Genomic DNA, 22,068 nt, shown 5'->3' on the forward strand with positions numbered 1-22,068 from the left:
CCTGTGTGTTTGTGTTTTAGCAGCCGCCGCAGGTTGCCAGGCAGTGCACCGGCAGTCCGCAGGAAAGCTCCAATTTCAGCGAAACATCGTAAAACAAACGGGCACATATCTGTAATTGAGTGAGATTATATAAATATCATGAATGATTTGTTCCACAAATAGATCTTCTAATGGAAAAAGAGTATTAAAATTGTACTTGCTCCTGTAATAAAGATTGATCCGCTGAAATGTTAACTTGATATCATGCAAACATGGCAACCGCGAGGAAGCCGGATACCAGATCTGTTTACAATGTGACAAAAAGCAGTTTTATCGTCTACAATTATAATTTATCATCACTTAACTAGAAAATGACTTCGAAACATCCCATGAGTAGATTAGTTATTTAGTAACGAGGGAGTTTGTTCAAATGTGAAGAATTTCCGTGTATCTCTTGTTATACAGCAAAGAAGACTTGACATCCACAAATGGACGTGTGAGGCGCTTCAGATGAAATACATGTTGTTTCATATTGGAATACGTCTGTGGAGGATTTACAGGGGAAAGGTTGGCTCCTCCCTGACAGGTATTAGATGAAAGTTAAGGAAGCATCGAACTAATCCACAAACTCTATCCTGCTAAGACTCATATAAAACACAGATTTAGAAATGATATTGATTTGAAATGTATCTTTAGTAATGAATGCCCTGAAACAATTATTCATATATTTGACTATTGCCCAACTACAAAATTGTTTTGGCAGAAATTGTATGACTTCATTCATATTGATTTACAATAACAAAACAAAATAAATAAAACTTGTCTATTTTGATATTATTCAAAATTGATATCTTGATATTTCAAAGGTATTTATGTTGTATATTAGACGTTCCATGAACCTTTTTGACACTGAGAGATACTTCAAGGTTACTTAACTGCTTCCGGAATAATTGTTTCAGTTTACTCTTAATAATAATAATAAATGCATGTATTAAAAATGCAAGAGACTCAGACAGTTATTTTTTTATTTATTACATTTATTTAACGTAGAGATTAATTTATTCATAGCTTTGTTTCATTTATGGATAGTGAACATATGTCTGATTATATTCTGAAAGAAAATCTCTGTTGAAAGTTTTAAATGGAAAGGCACATTTCAGTATCACTCCATTTAATCGCTTTTTTAAATTTTATTTTATGTGCTACAATGGGCTTTACGTGTATTCAATGAAGCAGTAAAACAAATATTTCATAAATTCAGGCCAAGAGTGTGTGTTCATAAGCAAATGGATGGGAGGAAAAAAATCCCACCTGTAAATTAAAATAAACAAACAAAAGAAAACTGGATTACTAATTTCCAACAGTGAAAATGTGAAGTTTCAGAAAGCTCTAAGAAGCAGCTTCAGCCAACATACTGCTATTTGTGTTTTAATATGAAAAAAGTTTTTTTTAAGATGAGGTCTGTATACTACACACATCATTATTAAGCAATACTATTTCAAACAAAGATTTTCTTAATAAAATGTCCTTGGTAAACATCCAGACATAAATTGTCACTAACACACATTTATTGTCTTTAATATGCAGTTGCCATCGACCCTGACGAGGAGCTTGGCCACATTCACAAGACCTAATGAAGTATACTGTGGGGGGAAAAAAGCAACGACGCCATTTCTTTGTGTTGCATAATTCCAATGTTTATTTAATATATGACAATGTGTTTAGTGTACACAAACATTTGACGCTTAACTCCCAACACTCAGAGACACCGACTGAACTACTGCCCATTTAAGATCATGTAAATGGGTGCAACTTTATAATACACCGTTCACAGCAATCATGTTTATATACAATGCAAAGTAGTTGAAAGGAAATAAAGAAATAATTCGATGTGGAAGCACAAAAATGTAAATAACGTTCCTTCATAGGGCAGGTACTATAAAAAGGAGATTTTGCAGAAACTGCCAGCTGATGAATGACAGGTGGACAGAGAGGAAGTGTGACAGGAAGTTATCCTACAGCATCACTCTGTACAAGATGCAACGCAAGAAACAGGTAATGGTGAACAATCGTCCTCCACGTGCAGGAGATTGCAGATTATTAAGGTCACGTCGCACAACCACCACATAGTTCCCTGATAATAACCAACCTACAATCAGTGAGGAAGCAGGATGTGAATTTTAAAGACAGCAAGTTGAGCAGATATTTATTTATTTGTAACTATCGATGTACATTCAGTAGTGTGAACTTTTAGTGACCGCACCAACGAAAACTTTGGTTGGCTCGAATGTGATGCACATTAAAAAGGCCCAACATAAAGTACAGGAGGAATCCACATACAGAGAGCGGACTGAAGCAGACACACACACACACACACACACACACACACACACACACACACACACACACACACACACACACACACACACACACACACACACACACACACACACACACACACACACTTTTGACATTGAGATTTAAAGAGACCAGATAATGTTTGAAACAGTGTGACGTACAGCCTCAAAATGACAATATGATGATGATGATGATGGTGATGGTGATGATGATGATGATGATATGGCTGGATAAGATGCATACAATCTTTCTTGAGGGAATCTGATGATCAGGATGTAAAAGGATGTTCGACTGGATCATTTTCAGATTCAACAGTTTAACAAGTCAGGAAAAGCCTCACTGTCGTATGGAAACTTCATCCAGTAATCTAAACCTGTTCCATCCGCAGCTCAACTTTACATTGAAGAGGTTGTAAATCTGTCATATTCTTGCGGTCTTCAGTTCAGTGGTTGTCAGAGAGCGTGTGCCACAGGCTGGCTGACCTGAGGCACGCACATTTGACACCCCCTTCCAATTTATCAGCAAGAAAATAAAATAAAAATGTTGCCTTATTCATCACAGGTTAGCTGAAGGGGTTAAACATTATTTTTTCTTTTCACAACTGATGCAGTCATGAGGATTGTTTTTTGGGGGGCGGGGGGGTTTCCATCATCTCTCACATGATTTGCTCCTTGATCATCCTGAAAAAAGGCTTAAAACTATCAAGACTTGTCAAATGAATTCAAATGGTAGCAAAATCATGCAATGACCTCTTTTTTCTCCGATACGCACGTATCTCATGAAGTTTTGAAAACTTTTTTATTTAACGACAGGTTCAGACTATTCTGAAGACAGAGACAGACACTTACACTCACGGCATTTTGTAGAGGCAAGGTTGAACTTGGACTGACGGGAAGAAGAACATGCAAACTGTGCACAGAAAGTGCCCAGAGGGGTGACATTCTAACCACGACACCACCGACACACATGTACCTCACAGTCTGGAGTGTGCAAACTCCATAATTCATGACGTCCGATCTGCCGTGTTAGAAAAAAGTCGATTCACCGCGAGAGAAGCCACGAGTCTGCATGTGCGAGTGAGGATGATGAAGAGTGGGACAGTGAGGATGATGAAGAGTGGGACAGTGAGGATGATGAAGAGTGGGACAGTGAGGATGATGAAGAGTGGGACAGTGAGGATATGATCTGCGGACACTTCCAGAACGGCACTTTAGCAGCATGAAAGATGGCGTTTCAAAGCAACTGGTGCGGAGGCATACTGTGCAGTATGACTGAAGAAGAGAGGCACTGCATTTAATCAATATTACATCATCATTCAGACAGAAGCAGCTTCCTGTGCGGTGAGGAACAGCGTGCGCTCTTTGAAGGAACAAAGGGAGGCTTGTGCAGCTGAGCATGAACAAATGGCCTTGACAGAGTGCTGCAGGGACGACCATCAGTCCTCCACAACAAATACCAACAGAACTTCTGTTTGTTTATGTACTGCAGGTTTTTATGAGATGAGTAAAACGCCTCACACTTTTCTTTACAAAGATCAAGGATCTCATTAGACATATTTTAGTTCTATGAGCTCCTGTCGGGATTTGAATTAGCGTTTTAGCATCTTCAACAGGAGTCCTTCATAAATTCAAAGTACATAAAAAAGGAAATACATTTAAACTGTTCAGTGTTACAACAAACATGTAACCAACAATCTATGTGAGGCTTGTTTTGTCTTTTTGAAGACATTTGATGTGCCTCTCGTTTCCTTAAGAAGCTGACTCAGCAGAAAATGGGCGCGTCGAAAACATTCTGGTATTTTCTTTTTGTGGTTGGATCTGAAGGCATTTTGTCCTGAAACACAAAGGTCCACTGCTACGAACTCGACGAAGAAGAAACAACGGTATTGTTTCACTAATTTACCAACATTTGTTTCGTTGCTTGCAGAAACATGAACATCTAGCAAAGACTGTCAAACCTTTGATTAAGAAACCTAAAACAATGGAAACAGAAGTGAAAAACAGTTCAGTCCTTCCTGAATTCTAGGAATCATTCCTGCAGCACTCTTTATTCTCTGCTTTGTAACCTTCTCTGTCATAATGCATATAAATTGGATCAAAGGAGGAAGTACTCTGGTCTTAAAAGTGGGAGTGTTATTCAAGTAATCTTCAGCAAGAAACAAAATGACCAATATTTACTGTGGAGTTCACTGCGGGCGGGGGGGGGGGGGGGGGGGGGGGGGGGTAGTGATATTCAAACATTTAAGGAACTCATTAAAAAGTGCGGTGTGCAGAAATTGCACTGTACTACTACTTTAGAAATATAAATGTCTTTGTAAATAAATACATGCAGAAATAAATAGTCAAACTGTTAAATATCTAAATATATCACATTTGAAAAACAAACAAAATTCAGGTAGATGATGAGATTAAGTGTTATGAGGTGGGATTACCTGTCATGTACATGAAGATACTCTCAGTGCTCCTACAAGTAGCTGAAACAACGTGGGCCAAACAAGAAGCAGTCTCTGAGGATACGCGTTTCCTCCGCCAGGCGCAGCTTCCTGACCCAACGTCACAACTCAGTGACCAGAAAGTAGAGGATTCTTTCTAAAGGCAGTCACTCGACTGACATTTTAAACATTTTTAGCGTGTATTCTTTTTTTCTACGTGTATGTCATACGCAAACCGGTTTCTACACATCATATATAGCTGCAGAGGTGTTTTTTTTCTTTTTTCTTTTGTTTACTGATGCAAATGTTACACTGTGATCCTCGGTGAAGATACACGTCACAGCAACCTTGAAGGAATAAATGTATAAGGCTTGATGTGTCAACGACAATAACTACAGTACATTACCATACGCATGTAATCTGAGATAAGAAAACTGTTGCTACTCCCTCAGTTCTCTTCACTCGTCCTGCTATGAAGAAGCTCCGGTACAGTACAGCGACACGTTGTTGAAGAGGTTTCCTCAGACTAATGAGAGTCACCACGCTGCGCAGGACCGCACATAAACTGGGCGCTATAGCTGCTGAGGACACTAAGTGAGAAACTGAGAACATAAGGGGGGGGGGGGGGGTTGTCAGGGACTGTGGTGGTGGGAGGGGGCGGGCCTCAGCACAAAGATCTATGTACACTTTAGTTTTTGCTCTCTCTCTCTCTGGTGAGATTTACTCAAGAGTCTGGTTTCAAAGCCTCATCTGTCCAGCCCGTCTTCTCGACAGCTTCGACCTGGACGGTGAGGAGACGCACGTTAGACAAACACTCACTTTGTGTCAAAGGACTTGTGGCCTGAAGGACGACCGACCTGATCGTTCCAGCCAGGAGAGGGTTGAAGGCATAGAGCCAGTCATGCATCTCCTTGTCGTTGGTGGCCTGGAGCAGAATCCCGCGATGTTCTGTGCACACGGCAAACGTGTTGGGGGTCTGGAGAGGGGGAGAGAGAGAGGGAGAATGAGCGAGAGAGCGAGGGAGAGAGAGAGCGAGAGCGAGAGCGAGAGAAAGCGAGGCAGAGAGAGAGAGAGAGAAAGCGAGGCAGAGAGAGAGAGCGAGAGCGAGAGCGAGAGAAAGCGAGGCAGAGAGAGAGAGAGAGAGAGAAAGCGAGGCAGAGAGAGAGAGAGAGAGAAAGCGAGGCAGAGAGAAAGAGCGAGAATGAGCGAGAATGAGCGAGAGAGAGAGAGCGAGAATGAGCGAGAATGAGCGAGAGAGAGAGCGAGAGAGAGAGCGAGAGAGAGAGCGAGAGAGAGCGAGAGAGAGAGAGAGAGAGAGCGAGAGAGAGAAAGAGAGAAAGAGAGAGAGAGAGAAAGAGAGAGAGCTCGTTAGGCCTGATGCTGTCAGAGTGAGAGAGAAGACGACCTGGGGGTTGGGTTGGCCCCCTACCTTGAGCATGGCCTGCTGGTCCTCGCTGTATTCCACCTGGGCAGAGGACAGGTTGAGGATCGCCCGCTCCACTGCGTCTCTCTCCGTGTTGTAGATGTAGACGTAGGGCCGCCGCACCACCACGTAGCGCTTCACCCAGCCGTTGGTGTGCGGCTCTAAGAAATGTATGTAACCCTTCTTGGACACGATGGGGCTGCGGTGTAGAGAACAGAGAAATCCTCGTGTCACCGCGATGAACCCTGCACATCTTCTCAAAGGGAAAACACTTTGTTGAGGGACTTTGACACTGACCTGACTCTGATCTCTTGGATATCAGGGACGAATCTGCGAGTCCGCGGTTTAGTTTCACATGCGCCGTTGATGGACGTCTTGGCTTCAGCTTCCTGTGGGGTGTCTGGCTTGGGGCTGACCGCTCTGGAACGAGGCGTGGGTGGTCTGTGGACAAAAAATACACACACAAGAAAATAAATAAATAAAAAGAGGCTTTTAGCTTAACTCCTTGTACAGTGGGTATGGAAAGTATTCAAACCCCCTTAAATTTTTTACTCTTTGTTAAATTGCAGCCATGTGCTAAAATCATTTAAGTTCATTTTTTTTCCTCATTAATGTACACACAGCACCCCATATTGACAGAAAAACACAGAATTGTAGACATTTTTACAGATTTATTAAAAAAGAAAACCTGAAATATCACATGGACATAAGTATTCAGACCCTTTGCTCAGTATTGAGTGGAAGCACCTTTTGAGCTAATCCAGCCGTGAGTCTTCTTGGGAATGATGCAACTAGATTTTCACACCTGGATTTGGGGATCCTCTGCCATTCCTCCTTGCAGATCCTCTCCAGTTCTGTCAGGTTGGATGGTGAACGTTGGTGGACAGCCATTTTCAGGTCTCTCCAGAGATGCTCCATTGGGTTCAAGTCAGGGCTCTGGCTGGGCCATTCAAGAACCGTCACAGAGTTGTTCCCTAGCCACTCCTTCGTCATTTTAGCTGTGTGCTTGGGGTCATTGTCTTGTTGGAAGGTGAACCGTCGGCCCAGTCTGAGGTCCTGAGCACTCTGGAAAAGGTTTTCGTCCAGGATATCTCTGTACTTGGCCGCATTCATCTTTCCTTCAATTGCAACCAGTTGTCCTGTCCCTGCAGCTGAAAAACACCCCCACAGCATGATGCCCCCACCACCACACTTGACTGTAGGGATGGTGTTGGGCAGGTGATGAGCGGTGCCTGGTTCTCCACACATACCGCTTAGAATTAAGGCCAAAAAGTTCTATCTTTGTCTCATCAGACCAGAGAATCTTATTTATCATAGTCTGGGAGTCCTTCATACGTTTTTTGGCTAATTCTATGCGGGCTTTCATGTGTCTTACTCTGAGGAGAGGCTTCCGTCGGGCTACTCTGCCATAAAGCCCTGACTGGTGGAGGGCTGCAGTGATGGTTGACCTTCTTGAACTTTCTCCCATCTCCTCACTGCATCTCTGGAGTTCAGCCACTGTGATCTTTGGGTTCTTCTTTACCTCTCTCACCAAGGCTCTTCTCCCCCGATTGCTCAGTTTGGTTGGACGGCCAGCTCTTGGAAGAGTTCTTGTCATCCCATACGTCTTCCATTTAAGGATTATGGAAGCCACTGTGCTCTTGGGAACTTTAAGTGCAGCAGAAATGTTTTGGTATCCATGGCCAGATCTGTGCCTTGCCACAATTCTGTCTCTGAGCTCTTCAGGCAGTTCCTTCGACCTCATGATTCTCATCTGCTCTGACATGCACTGTGAGCTGTAAGGTCTTATATAGACAGGTGTGTGGCTTCCTTAATCAAGTCCAATCATTAGAATTAAACACAGCTGGACTCCAATGAAGGTGTAGAACCATCTCATGGATGATCAGAAGAAATGGACAGTACCTGAGGTAAATATACAAGTGTCACAGCAAAGGGTCTGAATACTTATGTCCATGTGATATTTCAGTTTTTCTTTTTTAATAAATCTGTAAAAATGTCTACAATTCTGTGTTTTTCTGTCAATATGGGGTGCTGTGTGTACATTAAAAGGAAAAAAAAATTAACTTAAAGGATTTTAGCAAATGGCTGCAATTTAACAAAGAGTGAGAAACTTTAAGGGGGTCTGAATACTTTCCGTACCCACTGTATGTGATTGAAAACTGTCAAGTGCATTTTAAAGTATTTCTGCTGGGTTCATGTGTCTTTATCATACATCTGGTTCAAACTGTCTGATTAAATGACAATTGTGATCAGATGCATTTGTGGCATGGCTTGCCAACGCCAATGCTTTTTTTCTATTTTAAAAGAACAGGACTAAAACAGGCGGCACACTCTTCCTGTTCTAAATTTGGGATTTGCAAACATCCATAACTGAATTGTCTTTGATGCCGTCAACTGCAGAAATGTTTCCTATTATCTGACTAACTTCCTGCCTCTTTCCTTACCTACGTTTATGACCACTGTGCAAATTCACACCTACTTTGGTGTTATAATATGAACTCCATCATTAAAAATGACCCCAGAAAAGAGGAAAGTGTGAGTTAAACTCATTTTAAGCAAGGGACCTCATACAGCAAGAATTATACTTGAATGAGCCAGACCAATAAAACTGCAGCATATTAGCCTTTATATACACATTTTGGTTTTAGTTATACAACTCCACAAAACTTTCAATCTTACTGTAAATTGTAACAATGCCTCCTGGGTACAAAAAACAGTGACATGTTCAAAAACAGAGTCCTCTATTTTCATTTTGCAGCATTCATTATGTACGTATGGACTAATTCACCCTCAGCGCATTGCTTTGATGCCACTTTGTCAATAAGGTCAGTCAGATTTCACAAGTGCAACTTTGATCTGTCAGCTTGTTTCTGGTTTTGTTCGTGCAGAAACGCTGCTATCCCCAATAAATAAATTGGATACAGCTGTTACTTTAATGGAAAAACACCAGTCAATTTCACACCTTACAAGGTCTTTCCACAGACCAGGCTGAAACCTCCGGTGGGCTACTTCTGGCCCCCAGGCCACATGCTTGACAACCCTGGCTTAAGTTTTAATTCTAATTAATTCTGTGTCATTCTTTGTGACTGTAGGTGACAAAGAAAAAGATTGACTTTTTCCATCAGCAATACACAGTCCTGAGCTTCATCGTAGCCGTGACAGTCGCTTCGTGCACTTGATTGGATTGGTTTGATTTAACTACACACACACACACACACACACACACACACACACACACACACACACACACACACACACACACACACACACACACACACACACACACACACACACACACACACACACACACACACACACACACACACACACACACACACACACACACACACACACACACTTGGTATAAGTTTGGGACTGACCTGAGCTCAGTGTTGCTATAGCAACCCTCAACCAGCGAGGGGCATGTTGAGGAGGGTGTGATTGTGTTCAGAGCGCAGATTGAAGGTGAATCTCTTAATGTTGTGACAGACATCTCAGAGATCTGTAAACAAACACATGCATGCTGGGTAAGCATTGAGGAAATGATGAGCAACCAGATTTAGAACTGATATTGACGATTAAAATGGTTGTTGTTGTTGTTGTTTGTGTGCTACCTTGCTTTCACTGGCGCTGACACACACATGGCTGTACTCTCTATTAAAAGAGTGCAGGAGGAGTCGCAAACACTGTGGGGAAAAGAGATAGCCTCAAATATTTGTTGGTAAAGGAAGTAACAAAACAATGTAAACTTGTCTCATGTGAAACATGTGTCCTATGATCAATTGCATGAATGCAGACAATACAAATACAAACAAAGCCTGTCCAGCTCCAACATGACACGTGCACAAAGTAATGGAGATGAACCTTGGCGGCGAGCTCCCTCTGCCTCTCGGTGGTGATTTCATGTGAGGAGCTGAGCTCCCGGTCGGCCCCGGAGGGTTGAGGAGGCTCAGTCAGCTCCTCAGTGATGCAGGACTGAAGGGCCTCCTGGCCCATCAGAAGGGTGGACTCCAGTTTCTCCCTCAGCAGGAGGTAATGTTTGGTTTTCTCCACCTAGGAGACGAGAAGGAGAAACATCCGTCACTGACAGCAGATCGTTTGTCTCGACTTGGACTCAATAAACATGTCAGAACGAACGCAACTTATGGAAACGGTCAAGGAAAGATGTTCACATGACAAGTTGCTGTCTGGTTTCCACAGGCTTAGAAGAAAAAGCTCTTACGTCTTGGAGGAGACTGAGTTTCTCCAGCTCCCACTGGTGGTCCAAGATGAGGCTATCACTGCGGGGCCTCCACCCAGCCAGGTTTTCCTCCCCACGGACATAAGCCACAGAGGTGTCCAGCACCCGCCTGCGTCTTCTCTGCATTCCTGGTGCAGGACGACTTGACATCATTAATGCTGCAAAGGTGAACCTTATGAATGAACCTACATTATGCCACTGTCAATGGGCTACCTGGGCTTCCTGCGTCGGCTGGGTTACACAAGGTGACTTCATAGACTCCGGTCACTCGGTTTCTGAAAGAAGACAAAGAGGAGGGGAGCTCTTTATCATTCTATTGTCACGCTAGCTCCGAATCAGGAAGGAGAACATCAAAACTAGAAGCTCACCCATCAGCTGCTCTGAAGCTCCCTGTACCGAACAGGTTGCGGATCGAACGGGAAGCGGAGAGCTTTGCGTCTCTGGAGTAAAATACCATGCAGATATCTTTGGTAATGACTGCAGGCTGTGTGCAGCTCTCCATCTGAAATTAATGAAAGAGGACAGATTATAAACACACTCCTGGTGTCATATTGCCACTCGTAAGACTGTGAGAGCTATTTCTGCTTGGTCCGCATGCGAGAAGTGCATCGCACATCCAAGTACGCTGAGAGGGTCATGTAGATCTTCTCCCCATACGGCGTGACTCGGTTTAGCAGCAGGGAGTTGTGCATGGAGCTGTCCCAAGCTGCCTCAAAGCGGTAGAAAGTCCTGAGGTTGACCAGAGGAAGAAAACACTGGATCAGGAGTCAACATTTCGATGATTCCATCAAAACAACGAAGCTGTGTCGAGATAAATCCATGCTAAAGTCTATACTTTATACGTAAACACAAAAATCAAGCTAAATCCATCATAACAGTGCCCAAAAAGGCAAGAACAAACAATGATGGTCAGTAGCAATGGCACACAATATTTACAATATTTTAGGTAAAAAAATTGTATAATCAAGATATTTCATTTAATATAATTTCTTTACTGATAATAAACAAATTACAAGCTGAATATGGACATTTGGCAGCAATGATGGTTTCTGACAGTGAAGCATTGAAGCTGCAGTTGGAGGACTTTTCTCTGCACTGGCAAATTTCAGCTCTTCAGAGGATTTTTTTAAGGACTCATTGTTGACCTCTTTAGAAATATTGTGAGCTTCATTTTATACCAAATTGTCAGACACTTCAGTGTCTGGATGTGCAGGGACTGTCGTGGTTGACTTGTCACTGCAACATCGCGTGGCGGTCAAGGACAGTAGCTCTGGACAAGCAGAGCGGGATGATGGTCTCTCTTTCTAAGAAGGGGGATCAGAAGGTGTGTTCCAACTACAGAGGGATCACACTCCTCAGCCTCCCCGGGAAAGTCTATTCCAGGGTACTGGAGAGGAGGGTCCGGCCGTTAGTCGAACCTCAGTTCCAAGAGGAACAATGCGGTTTTCGTCCTGGTGGTAGAACACTGGACCAGCTCTATACCCTCCACCAGGTTCTCCTGATGGTGGAACACTGGACCAGCTCTATACCCTCCACCAGGTGCTTGAGGGTTCGTGGAGGTTCATCCAACCAGTCCACATGTGTTTTGTGGATCTGGAGAAGGTCCTGTGGGGGGTGCTCCGGGAGTACGGAGTCTCGGGCCCTTTGGTAAGGGCTGTTTGGTCCCTGTATGCCCGGAGCAGGAGTTTGGTTCACATTGCCGGCAGTAAGTCGGACCTGTTCCCAGTGCACGTTGGCCTCCGGCACGGCTGTTCTTTGTCACCGGTTCTGTTCATCACATATATGGACAGAATCTCTGGGCACAGCCAGGGGCTGGAGGGGGTCCAGTTTGGAGACCACAGGATCTCATCTCTGCTTTACGCAGATGATGTGGTTTGTTGGCTCCATCAAGCCAGGACCTTCAGCGTGCACTGACACGGTTCGCAGCCGAGTGTGAAGCAGCTGGGATGAAGATCAGCACCTCTAAATCCGAGGCCATGGTTCTCGACCGGAAAAAGGTGGCTTGCCCCCTCCAGGTCGGTGGAGTGTCCTTGTTACAGGTGGAGAAATTCAAGTATCTCGGGGTCTTGTTCACGAAAGATGGAGCGTGAGATCGACAGGCGGATCGGTGCAGCGTCTGCAGTTATGCAGAAGTTGTATCGGTCCGTCGTGGTGAAGAAGGAGCTGAGCCAAAAGAAGAAGCTCTCGATTTACCGGTCGATCTTCGTTCCTACCCTCACCTATGGTCATGAAGTATGGGTCGTGACCGAAAGAACGAGATCCCGGATACAAGCAGCTGAAATGAGCTTCCTCCGTAGGGTGGCTGGGCGTCACCCTTAGAGATAGAGGGAGGAGCTCAGTCACCCTTAGAGATAGGGTGAGGAGCTCAGTCACCCTTAGAGATAGAGGGAGGAGCTCAGTCACCCTTAGAGATAGGGTGAGGAGCTCAGTCACCCTTAGAGATAGGGTGAGGAGCTCAGTCACCCTTAGAGATAGGGGGAGGAGCTCAGTCACCCTTAGAGATAGGGGGAGGAGCTCAGTCACCCTTAGAGATAGAGTGAGGAGCTCAGTCACCCTTAGAGATAGGGGGAGGAGCTCAGTCACCCTTAGAGATAGGGGGAGGAGCTCAGTCACCCTTAGAGATAGAGTGAGGAGCTCAGTCACCAGGGAGGAGCTCAGTCACCCTTAGAGATAGGGTGAGGAGCTCAGTCACCCTTAGATATAGGGTGAGGAGCTCAGTCACCCTTAGAGATAGTGGGAGGAGCTCAGTCACCCTTAGAGATAGGGTGAGGAGCTCAGTCACCAGGGAGGAGCTCGGAGTAGAGCCGCTGCTCCTCCACATCGTGAGGAGCCAGCTGAGGTGGCTCGGGCACCTGTTTCAGATGCCCCCCGGACGCCTCCCGAGGGAGGTGTTCCGGGCATGTCCCTCCGGTAGGAGGCCTCGGGGCAGACCCAGGACACGCTGGAGGGACTATGTCTCTCGGCTGGCCTGGGAACACCTTGGGGTGCCACCGGAGGAGCTGGAGGAAGTGTCTGGGGTGAGGGAAGTCTGGGCAACTCTGCTTGGACTGCTGCCTCCGAGAGCCGGCCCCGGATAAGCGGCAGATAATGGATGGATGGATGTCTGACACTGGTTCTCACATTAGTCTATTCAGACTTTGTAGTTTCTTTTGATTAAATTCAGTTAAGCAGCTCCACAGCCTCATGGCTGAGCCACCATGTTTTACAATGGGTAGGCTTCATGTGATGTAAGACCACTGCTAAAAACCTTTTCTCTTAGCATCACTGCACTCCTCAGCCTGGGAGGGTGTTTCCGTGTCTTGATGCTGATTTTAACCTACACACATTTATCTCATTGAGCACCTTCTGAGATTCACACCCAGGAAGCATCGAAACACTTTGATTACTGCGGAACATGTTGAAAACATGAAACAAATAGATGAAAAGGGGATTTGAGAATTGGTGCCAATTACTTTGTTGTCTCTAGAAACAATTAGATTCGTCATATTATACGGTCAGACCACAACGTTTGTTTGTGATGAATCTGATGATGCTGAAATCATCCTGTGCGACGAAATCAAATGATTTGGTACAGTTTATGTCTCTCTGCTTTGTTTTGTTTTTCATCTTTTATCAAACACCTATTTGGTACCAACCAACTGTTTGTTACCAAACTGGTTCATTAGCATTTCATTTTGAAAATCTTTCTTTAAAGAACAATGGCGCCAGCACTACTGACCAGCACTATGACATTGGTAAAACACCTGCATCATTTGTATTATGCAATATCTACAAAATTCCTTATTTCACTTAGGGAACAAATAAAACAAAAGCACTTGTTTTGCATGCAACAGGCTGGCTGAGTTGGCGCTATGCTTCGTATGAAACACCACAGGAAAGCATAGAGAGCTGAGATGACTATCAGTACAGACAGAGATGAAGGAAGGGAGAGATGAGAAACAGCCAGATAAAAATGAGGGACAGGGCAGTGAAATACCTATGGTCAACTCCCAGGGAAATGCTGTGAGAAAGAAGAAATCAGCAAAAGAATAGAAAGTGAGAGTCAAGAAGTATGCTGTGGTTGTGCGCTTGTGTGGCTGGGATGGTGTTTGTCTTTTTTGTCACACTGATCGAGTAAACACTGCGAGAGCATTGTGAAATCTCGCTCATCTACTTGACGCAATCCGTCTTTCTGCCTAACCACCGAAAGAAAAGGTCAAACCAACCATTCCTCACGGAAAAAAACAATACCGCTTTCTTTTACAGCAATGATTCACTCCATACGTTAATATACACTGTTCCCCCCCTCATTTCCCTGTTGGGGAAATAATCACACAGCAACGCAGTTATTATTCTGGCCTGCAGCCCGGTGCTGCCTTTTAAACTCTGAAAAAAGATCATCCAAGCAAGAATTGTAAAAGAAAACTAACATATCGGCGAGCCAGGAGAACAGGCTGAAGGGACGCTTCATGCAGTTCAGATGTTGGGCCCACCGGCCTTGTACTGATCTGACCCTGTGAGAGTGAACCATGTGTTCTCCACAAGAAAACATGCAGCGAAGCGACGTGCATGCGCCGCATGGACGGAACTCACTACAGCGACGCGTCGACACGGGGGAATTGAGGCGGCTCTCTCGTTTCAAGTAATTAGCAAGTTCATTAACGTGCATGTAGAAATTCGCACGTCAAACTCGCACACATCTTTCCCAGTTGTAAGACTCTCGTTCACTTTCACTACCGGGAAGCAATTTCCTCTTCGCGCTGCACTAACATGTGCTCCTTAGCATTTTACTACCTCCTAAAAACGTGGGAGCCAGCATTGAAGTCATGCTGCTGGCGGAACATGAGAGGGGCCGATTGTTCCCGGTGTTTGGCAGTGGCTTGCAGAGGTAGAAGAGAGATCTAAAAAAATCTTCACAACATTGCAGCGATTCGAAGGGAAAGTGCTACTGGTGAGGTAATGCTTCACTGGATTACATTTTAATAGCTGCATTTGATTATGGTGCCAGAGCGGGTACTGTAAATGATGTGATCCATATTACAGAGCTTGTGTAATAGCGGGGTGACTGGTGTTCCTGGTAATATGCTGTTGCTGTGATGGGAAACACAGTGTCTCTCGGGATTAGAGGTAACTAACAGAATCATATCCATGGATTCAAAATATTGCTTCACTGGACCCGTCCACAAAATAAAAGAGTGGAAAGACAGAGGCAGAAAAACAGTTTTTCGGCTTTTGTCTTGCTCGGGACAGGATGCGTCTCTTTGCCTTTGTTTCCAATGATTCCTAATGGATTGCTGCCGCCCTCTAGTGGTAACTTGTGAGGTTTTCCTCACAGTGAAATCGCTCACTTTACTCATATGTTGCATCTGCAGGTGAGTAAACATTTGTAAGGAAAGGCGTATTTTAAGAGAAAAACCCTTTATATTCTTTATTTTATTTTACTGATTGTGAGACTGAACAAATATGAACTATACACAGCTTTCTCATGAGAGAAAGAGTTTGAAACTGGCCCCACGACACCTCCGGCAGAGACGCAACCCACCATGGACGGCCCACGTAAAGCAAAGCAGAGCCATGCAGACCCTGTCTGTCATCCAGCTGCAGCGTGATCACAGCTCAAACACACATCCAGCAACAGCAAGAGGACCGGGGACATGCACAACCACATCCCTCACGCCTGGAGAGGGAGGGAAGAAAGCAAAAGGGAATGAATTGCTGACAGTAATGAAGAGTGGAAGAGAAGAGGGGAAAGTAATCCAGTGAAGTGACAGGGTGTCCGGGGCGTTAGAGAGATGGCGAGTTTATGGAGCTTAGTAGTGTAATAAGAGAGGCAAATAATATACCTAGGCATGTCCGAATCAAGAAACTGTCTGCAAAAGCAACAACAACAAAAAAAAACAAACAAAAAACAACATTCTGTTAGTGTACTGGAGGGAGAAAAATATTAGCATCCATTTATAGCTCAGTGTTAGTTGGAAGCTTGAGCAGAGGTTCCTACTGCACCACAGCCTGACGTGGTGTTCAGCCTTTCACACAACATTCTGAGCCACTAAACCAGAACATTACATGTCAAACTTTAAAGGTCTTAAGCACCAAATTCAGGAGGTGGGTTAGTTCTGGGTCCAGGTACTTTCGACTGGAATTTGGCAAAACCACGTCTGGGTAATGATGTTCTTACACTTTTTGTAAAGTGGCTGGAGAAGCAGAGGGGTTATTAAGCAGTGAACCAAAAAAAACCCCAACAACAACAAAGAATTGCAAAATCAGATGTCGAAGAGCAAATAATACTTAACAATTCTCATTAATATAACAGGTAGAATGGCAATTACGGTAATCATCATACTTTACAAATCCAAACTGCTGCTTATTCATGTAACACATTGACCAACATGCTGCCACTGAGAAGTACTGCGCCATCGTACAGTGCTGGGTTAGTAGTGAGTGGTTTTACATGTTAAGAGCAAAAATAAAACAGTATGACTGATGTTTTTATGATGTTATTCACTTGAATTCCTCAGAGTTTTACAGAAAGCTCGTCCTAAATATTAATGTGCTTTGACAAAAGGTATTTGTCATCTGTAAACAAGGCTGCAATCACACAAAACAGTCATCATTTCCAGGCCAGGCACTATTGTAAATAGTGCCTGGCCATTCATCTAAGTGGCCATTTCATCAATTCATTGCTTTCAAACCAATCTGTTGACAACATCATTAATCACAAACACTCTGACTCTCCAGACCCTCAGGAGTTCAGTTTTCCATTGGTTTTGCTTTGCTGGTTTCTTTGTGGAGGTCATACATGCAGTGCTAATAGCATATTGCAGCACAGAGTACTGTGTGCTGATTTCCATAAATAGATCTCCTTTAGGTCTTAAGCCTACAGAAAGGATGAGCTTACTACAGTAGATGTATTATGCAGAAGATGATTAAAAGTTTTTAGGTGGTAGCTAGGATTACCACAAAGTCCTTGAACCTCTAAGTGCACAGCCTTTCTGTCTGGTCAGTCCATATACCTATTACTAAAATACAAAGTACAATACTGGGTTTATTTTGGATTATTGGTACAGTACTATTAGCAGGCCAAGCCCACATTTCTGATCCCCATACATAAGCCTTGTGACAATGAGAATTATTTTTCTCCTGCGAGAGACACGAACAATAAATACCTGCTGTTTCACACAGACTTTAAAATCAAGAATCCATCAAATAATTCATTACAATGATGATGACATGAATGTCCAATGATTTTAATTTGGCACTCTATTGTATATATATTCTATACATGCTACTGGATAACTTACAAATACGTGCTTTTTATTTCTTCTAGGGAAGCTGCCATATGAATTAAACATGAAGTGTTTGGGTGCCTGCACTCGGTCGGTAGATGTGAGATGGGTGAGACAAAGAAGGGCTAAATTAGACGAGGCAAACATGGTGAGACGCTACATGAAGGTGCAATGAAGACAAACAAAAGCACAGATCAACACCAAGGAGGGTCGCGCAGCCAGCAAGGTCACGTTACGACGAGTGGGCCAGTAAACGTATACCTAAATAAGTTAAGGCAACTGTAGATAGTCTCTCTTGTTAGTTCAGAGTAAACTGGACTCATGCAGACACCATAACAACGCCCACACCAAAGAACTTCTTGTCGATCTGCTGCTATGATGACAGCTGCTACCTTAATGCCATGCATTTTTCATGTCACAGTAGTAATGAAGTACAGTTTGTACAAAACATCACAAAGCAACCGTGGTCGTTCCAGTTCAGCCAAGCTGCAAAATCATTCACGAGCTAATGGAACATAAATTAGGAATCTGCAAGAAAAGTGGACATCAGAATGTACCTGTCATCCGGCATGGGCCTGACGTAACCAGCAGATAAGATGTTTAGAGAGAGAATATTGGGGTCGATGAGGGTCTCGTCAGATTCAGGGGTGTTGCGCAGCCGACCTGTGAAAAGCACAAGTGTCTCCGTGAGCCCAGCGCTCTCAGAGTCCGTGATACTGGATGCCCACATCAGCATTAACATGAAATGTCAGCATCAGCACAAAAGAAATATGTGGATGTAGCAGACAATTGAAATCAAGCTAGAAATGTTGTGGCAATGCTCAGTGGTCAACTGAAGAACACAGCTTTAAATCAGTTGCCTGTAGATTTGACATGAAACCAAATCCAGTCCATCTGATTACATTTCCTTTGACAGTTTTTGTTTTGATCTCATTTATATTTATCCTCAGTTTATCTTTTGAAGCTTCTCTTGCACTGTTTTCTCATGTTTAACTTTTATTTTCTCGCTTCATCTCATCTTCACCATGTGCACATATATAAATGCTTTTTATGTAACCACATAAACAAATTATATATATAAAAAAACATAAAAAAGTATAGATATTATTAATTTTTTTATTATGAAACAATATAAAAGCAATTAAAGAGAAAATAGATAACATCACGTTCATTTTGAATAAGTGATATCTCATTATTATGTACGTATACATTTTTCACATTCTCATGTTGTCAAAGAAGCATTTATTATTTTTTTATTTGCTGTCATTTGTGGAAATTTTTCTTGTTTTATTTTTTTTTCATGCCCAAGTAAATCTACCTATTCATATCCAGTGGACACACACACACACACACACACACACACACACACACACACACACACACACACACACACACACACACACACACACACACACACACACACACACACACACACACACACACACACACACACACACACACACACACACACACACACACACACACACACACACACACACACACACACACACACACTCCTCATTGATGAGATTTGCTGCTGATTTTTCTTATTTTCTGCTTTTGTTCTGTCAATTATCAAAATCATGTTTTGTTTAGGGTTTTTTTGGTCTTTAGTTTGTGTCCTTTTGTTTTTGCTTTTGTTATCATTGTTATGATTGTTTTGCTTTTTGCTCTGTTGTTGCTCAGGCTGGTTTAATCTCATGGCAGTTGGAAACTATTTGGATCAGTGTGATTACTGTATTAAAAAATAAAAAATAAATAAATGTATGTAGCACTAACAAGGGTATTGTATGTTTCTCCCCACCAAGTCTCTCTGTCTTCCCTCTCCTCTCCTCTCCTCTCCTCTCCTCTCCTCTCCTCTCCTCTCCTCTCCTCTCCTCTCCTCTCCTCTCCTCTATCCTCTCACCCCAACCGGTCAGCAGAATTCCTCCACCTCTGACTCTGGTTTCTACAAAGTTTCTCCCTGTTGGAGGAAGTTGTTCCTTTCTACATTCACAAATAAACCTGCTTGCTCATGTGGATATGTTGGGCTTTTTCAGTTTTCTCTATAAAAGCACATTGGAATGACTGTAATGTATTTAAAAATGTCTTTTTTTAATAAAAAAAACAAAGAAGTAAATCTACCTATGAAGGTAACTCACCAACAACAAGTTCCCGGACCTCCTTCCACTCCAGATCTCCTCCAGACTCATGTACAATGGTAACTGTGATTCTCCTCTGGAGGCCCTGTGGACGTTCAGGGAAGAAGAGGACACAGCAATGATAGTTATGATACTTACAATACACACATACAGGTACTTATGAAACCTCCCAGCGCTTGTATGCGGTCCCAATGGGAGTGAGTTACCTGGTGCAGGAGGAAGGTGCCGTGGCAAGGCATCCCTCCTCTGTGGTCCACGGCGGTCGGGATGTAACTGGGACAACGCAAAGAAAAGCAAACCTCACTGATCTGTCCAGTCGCTTCTGGTTTACAAGTCAGATTTCTGAAGGTGTCAACTCTTTATTCCAAACGGCTCCTGTTGGCGAGGCACCAGAGACACCAGAGGCACATACTCACTCTCCGTTGGCCTCCAGCTCACAGATCTCAAAGAAGACCATGAGATCGTATTTACAGTGGCAGGGTCCTGCCTGCGGACGCGTCACGGCTGTCAGCTTGGTGGCAGGTACTGTAATGGAAAATACGATTATGGGGCATTTTATAGAAGAAGACAGGTATAGGATGAAGTGAGAGCAGACTAGATGACAGAGAGGTGAGAGCAGCTACCAAGCCTACAAAGGAAGGGAAGTAAAAGGAATTCAGTGTTGTGGGGAAAAACCACTCAGTGCTGTGAAATGAGCTCCTTCAGCAAATTTAAAAAGGAGAATGCTCCTAAACAATGGACTTAAATAAGCCAATTTATAAACCTGCAGCACTTGTTGTGCGTTAACGTGTTGTAACCAACACAGTGACTGACTGCTAACACTTTATTCTCCTTTAAAGGCGATCTTAAGAGCAAAAAGGGATCAAGTGCAGAGCTTTCATTTAAAATAGATCTCCAGGGGCAGTTCAATGGATTTGTATTAAAATAACTGACATGCAGCTTTGGAGTTTGGCCCGAGCACAAACAGCAATAGGAAACACATCAGTATCGTATGATCAAGACCTACAGCATGTTTTATAATGACATTTATTGTAGTGAAATACCAGTATGAACTGATTGTAGTATTCCAATCTATTGTACATTTCAGTATTAAAACCACCTCAATTTTGAAATATTCAACTTGTGAAAGAATATTAATAATATGGCATTTCTTTCCATGTCATTATACTTTTTAATAATTTTCTTTTTTTATATATTTTTTCAAATGAAGAGGGAAGACTGTTCAATTAATCTTCAAACATGTTTCAACTGTATTTTCAGGCTTATATTGGAAGTGGCTAAGAGACCAAGAGATGTGAGGAATGTTTAGTTAGTCATGACTGGCACAGAGGCCTGTCAGAATAATCACTTTAAAAACAGTTGCTCTTCAAGGACATTAGAATATACCATAAATGTATTCATAGTTTTTGGGTAAAATGTTTACTTCATCAATTTACAAATATCTTCATGTTCTGAGTTTTATCATGTGATTTTAAATCTGTTTAGACTGATTATTGTGATACTTCTACTGCTGCAACATACAAATCCCTCTCAAGTATAATGTTCAGTGTTGCAGTGCTGTGTTGCTAATGATCCTAACGTCTACGGAGCGTGACTGTTGGAGAAGAAAAGGCACTGGGATCCAGTTCAAGAGGAGCTCAGAGAGGGAACTGCAGGGAGAAGGCACCACGGAGGCCAACAGTCAACACAGAACACCAGAAAGCAAATCCAACTGGAGAATCCTGACGCACAAAAATACCCTTTTTATATACGTTTTACACACTCAGTAACCAGCCACTGGGCTATGAACTAGAGTGAAGATTTGTTTGTTAAAAACACACTGTTTAATGACAATAATAATCATTGATTCAGTACAATTTCAGCTTATGTGTTCTTTTTCTTTTCTTTTTTACAGGCGCTCAACAGAAGCACAGCATTTGCTTTGTAAATATTAGTTCAATCTGAATATTTCCTCAGAACTTGATATAAAAGAAGATTTTCGGTGGCAGGATTCTCTTGGATCTGACATCAATAACCAACCCGGCTTCTGCGCTTTAATAACTGAACAAATAGAGGTGGGCGGAGCCGGCAGCGGAGCTCGCTCGTTTGCTTCCAGTAGGAAGGAAGCCGCCATGCCAGCAGCAGACAGAGCGTGGCCTGACAGCGAGTCCACCAGCGCCCCATTCAACACGTCTGGGACCAGGTATCGGATCAGCTCCAGTGATTTCTCCCGGTCTGGCGACGTGTCAGAC

At 43.3% G+C, this 22,068-nt stretch overlaps 1 protein-coding gene across 1 annotated transcript in view; it reads right to left on the bottom strand.

The window, feature by feature from the left end:
- Positions 1-4,745: 4,745 nt before the first annotated feature.
- Positions 4,746-22,068, bottom strand: part of kif1aa (kinesin family member 1Aa) — a 57,928-nt gene continuing 40,605 nt past the window's right edge. The window contains exons 34-49 of the mRNA XM_080506432.1: positions 20,254-20,362; positions 20,044-20,110; positions 19,838-19,922; positions 18,254-18,359; positions 16,254-16,280; positions 11,046-11,160; positions 10,800-10,933; positions 10,645-10,706; positions 10,414-10,559; positions 10,056-10,244; positions 9,806-9,877; positions 9,572-9,693; positions 6,489-6,632; positions 6,198-6,390; positions 5,626-5,744; positions 4,746-5,549 (exon numbers count right to left, since the gene is read on the bottom strand). Of these exons, the coding sequence (XP_080362558.1) occupies positions 5,507-5,549; positions 5,626-5,744; positions 6,198-6,390; positions 6,489-6,632; positions 9,572-9,693; positions 9,806-9,877; positions 10,056-10,244; positions 10,414-10,559; positions 10,645-10,706; positions 10,800-10,933; positions 11,046-11,160; positions 16,254-16,280; positions 18,254-18,359; positions 19,838-19,922; positions 20,044-20,110; positions 20,254-20,362 (1,733 nt within the window). The 3' untranslated portion in view covers positions 4,746-5,506. The remainder of the gene's footprint in view (positions 5,550-5,625; positions 5,745-6,197; positions 6,391-6,488; positions 6,633-9,571; positions 9,694-9,805; positions 9,878-10,055; positions 10,245-10,413; positions 10,560-10,644; positions 10,707-10,799; positions 10,934-11,045; positions 11,161-16,253; positions 16,281-18,253; positions 18,360-19,837; positions 19,923-20,043; positions 20,111-20,253; positions 20,363-22,068) is intronic.

Source organism: Blennius ocellaris (assembly GCF_963422515.1).
Source record: "Blennius ocellaris genome assembly, chromosome: 12".
NCBI classification, from domain to species: domain Eukaryota; kingdom Metazoa; phylum Chordata; class Actinopteri; order Blenniiformes; family Blenniidae; genus Blennius; species Blennius ocellaris.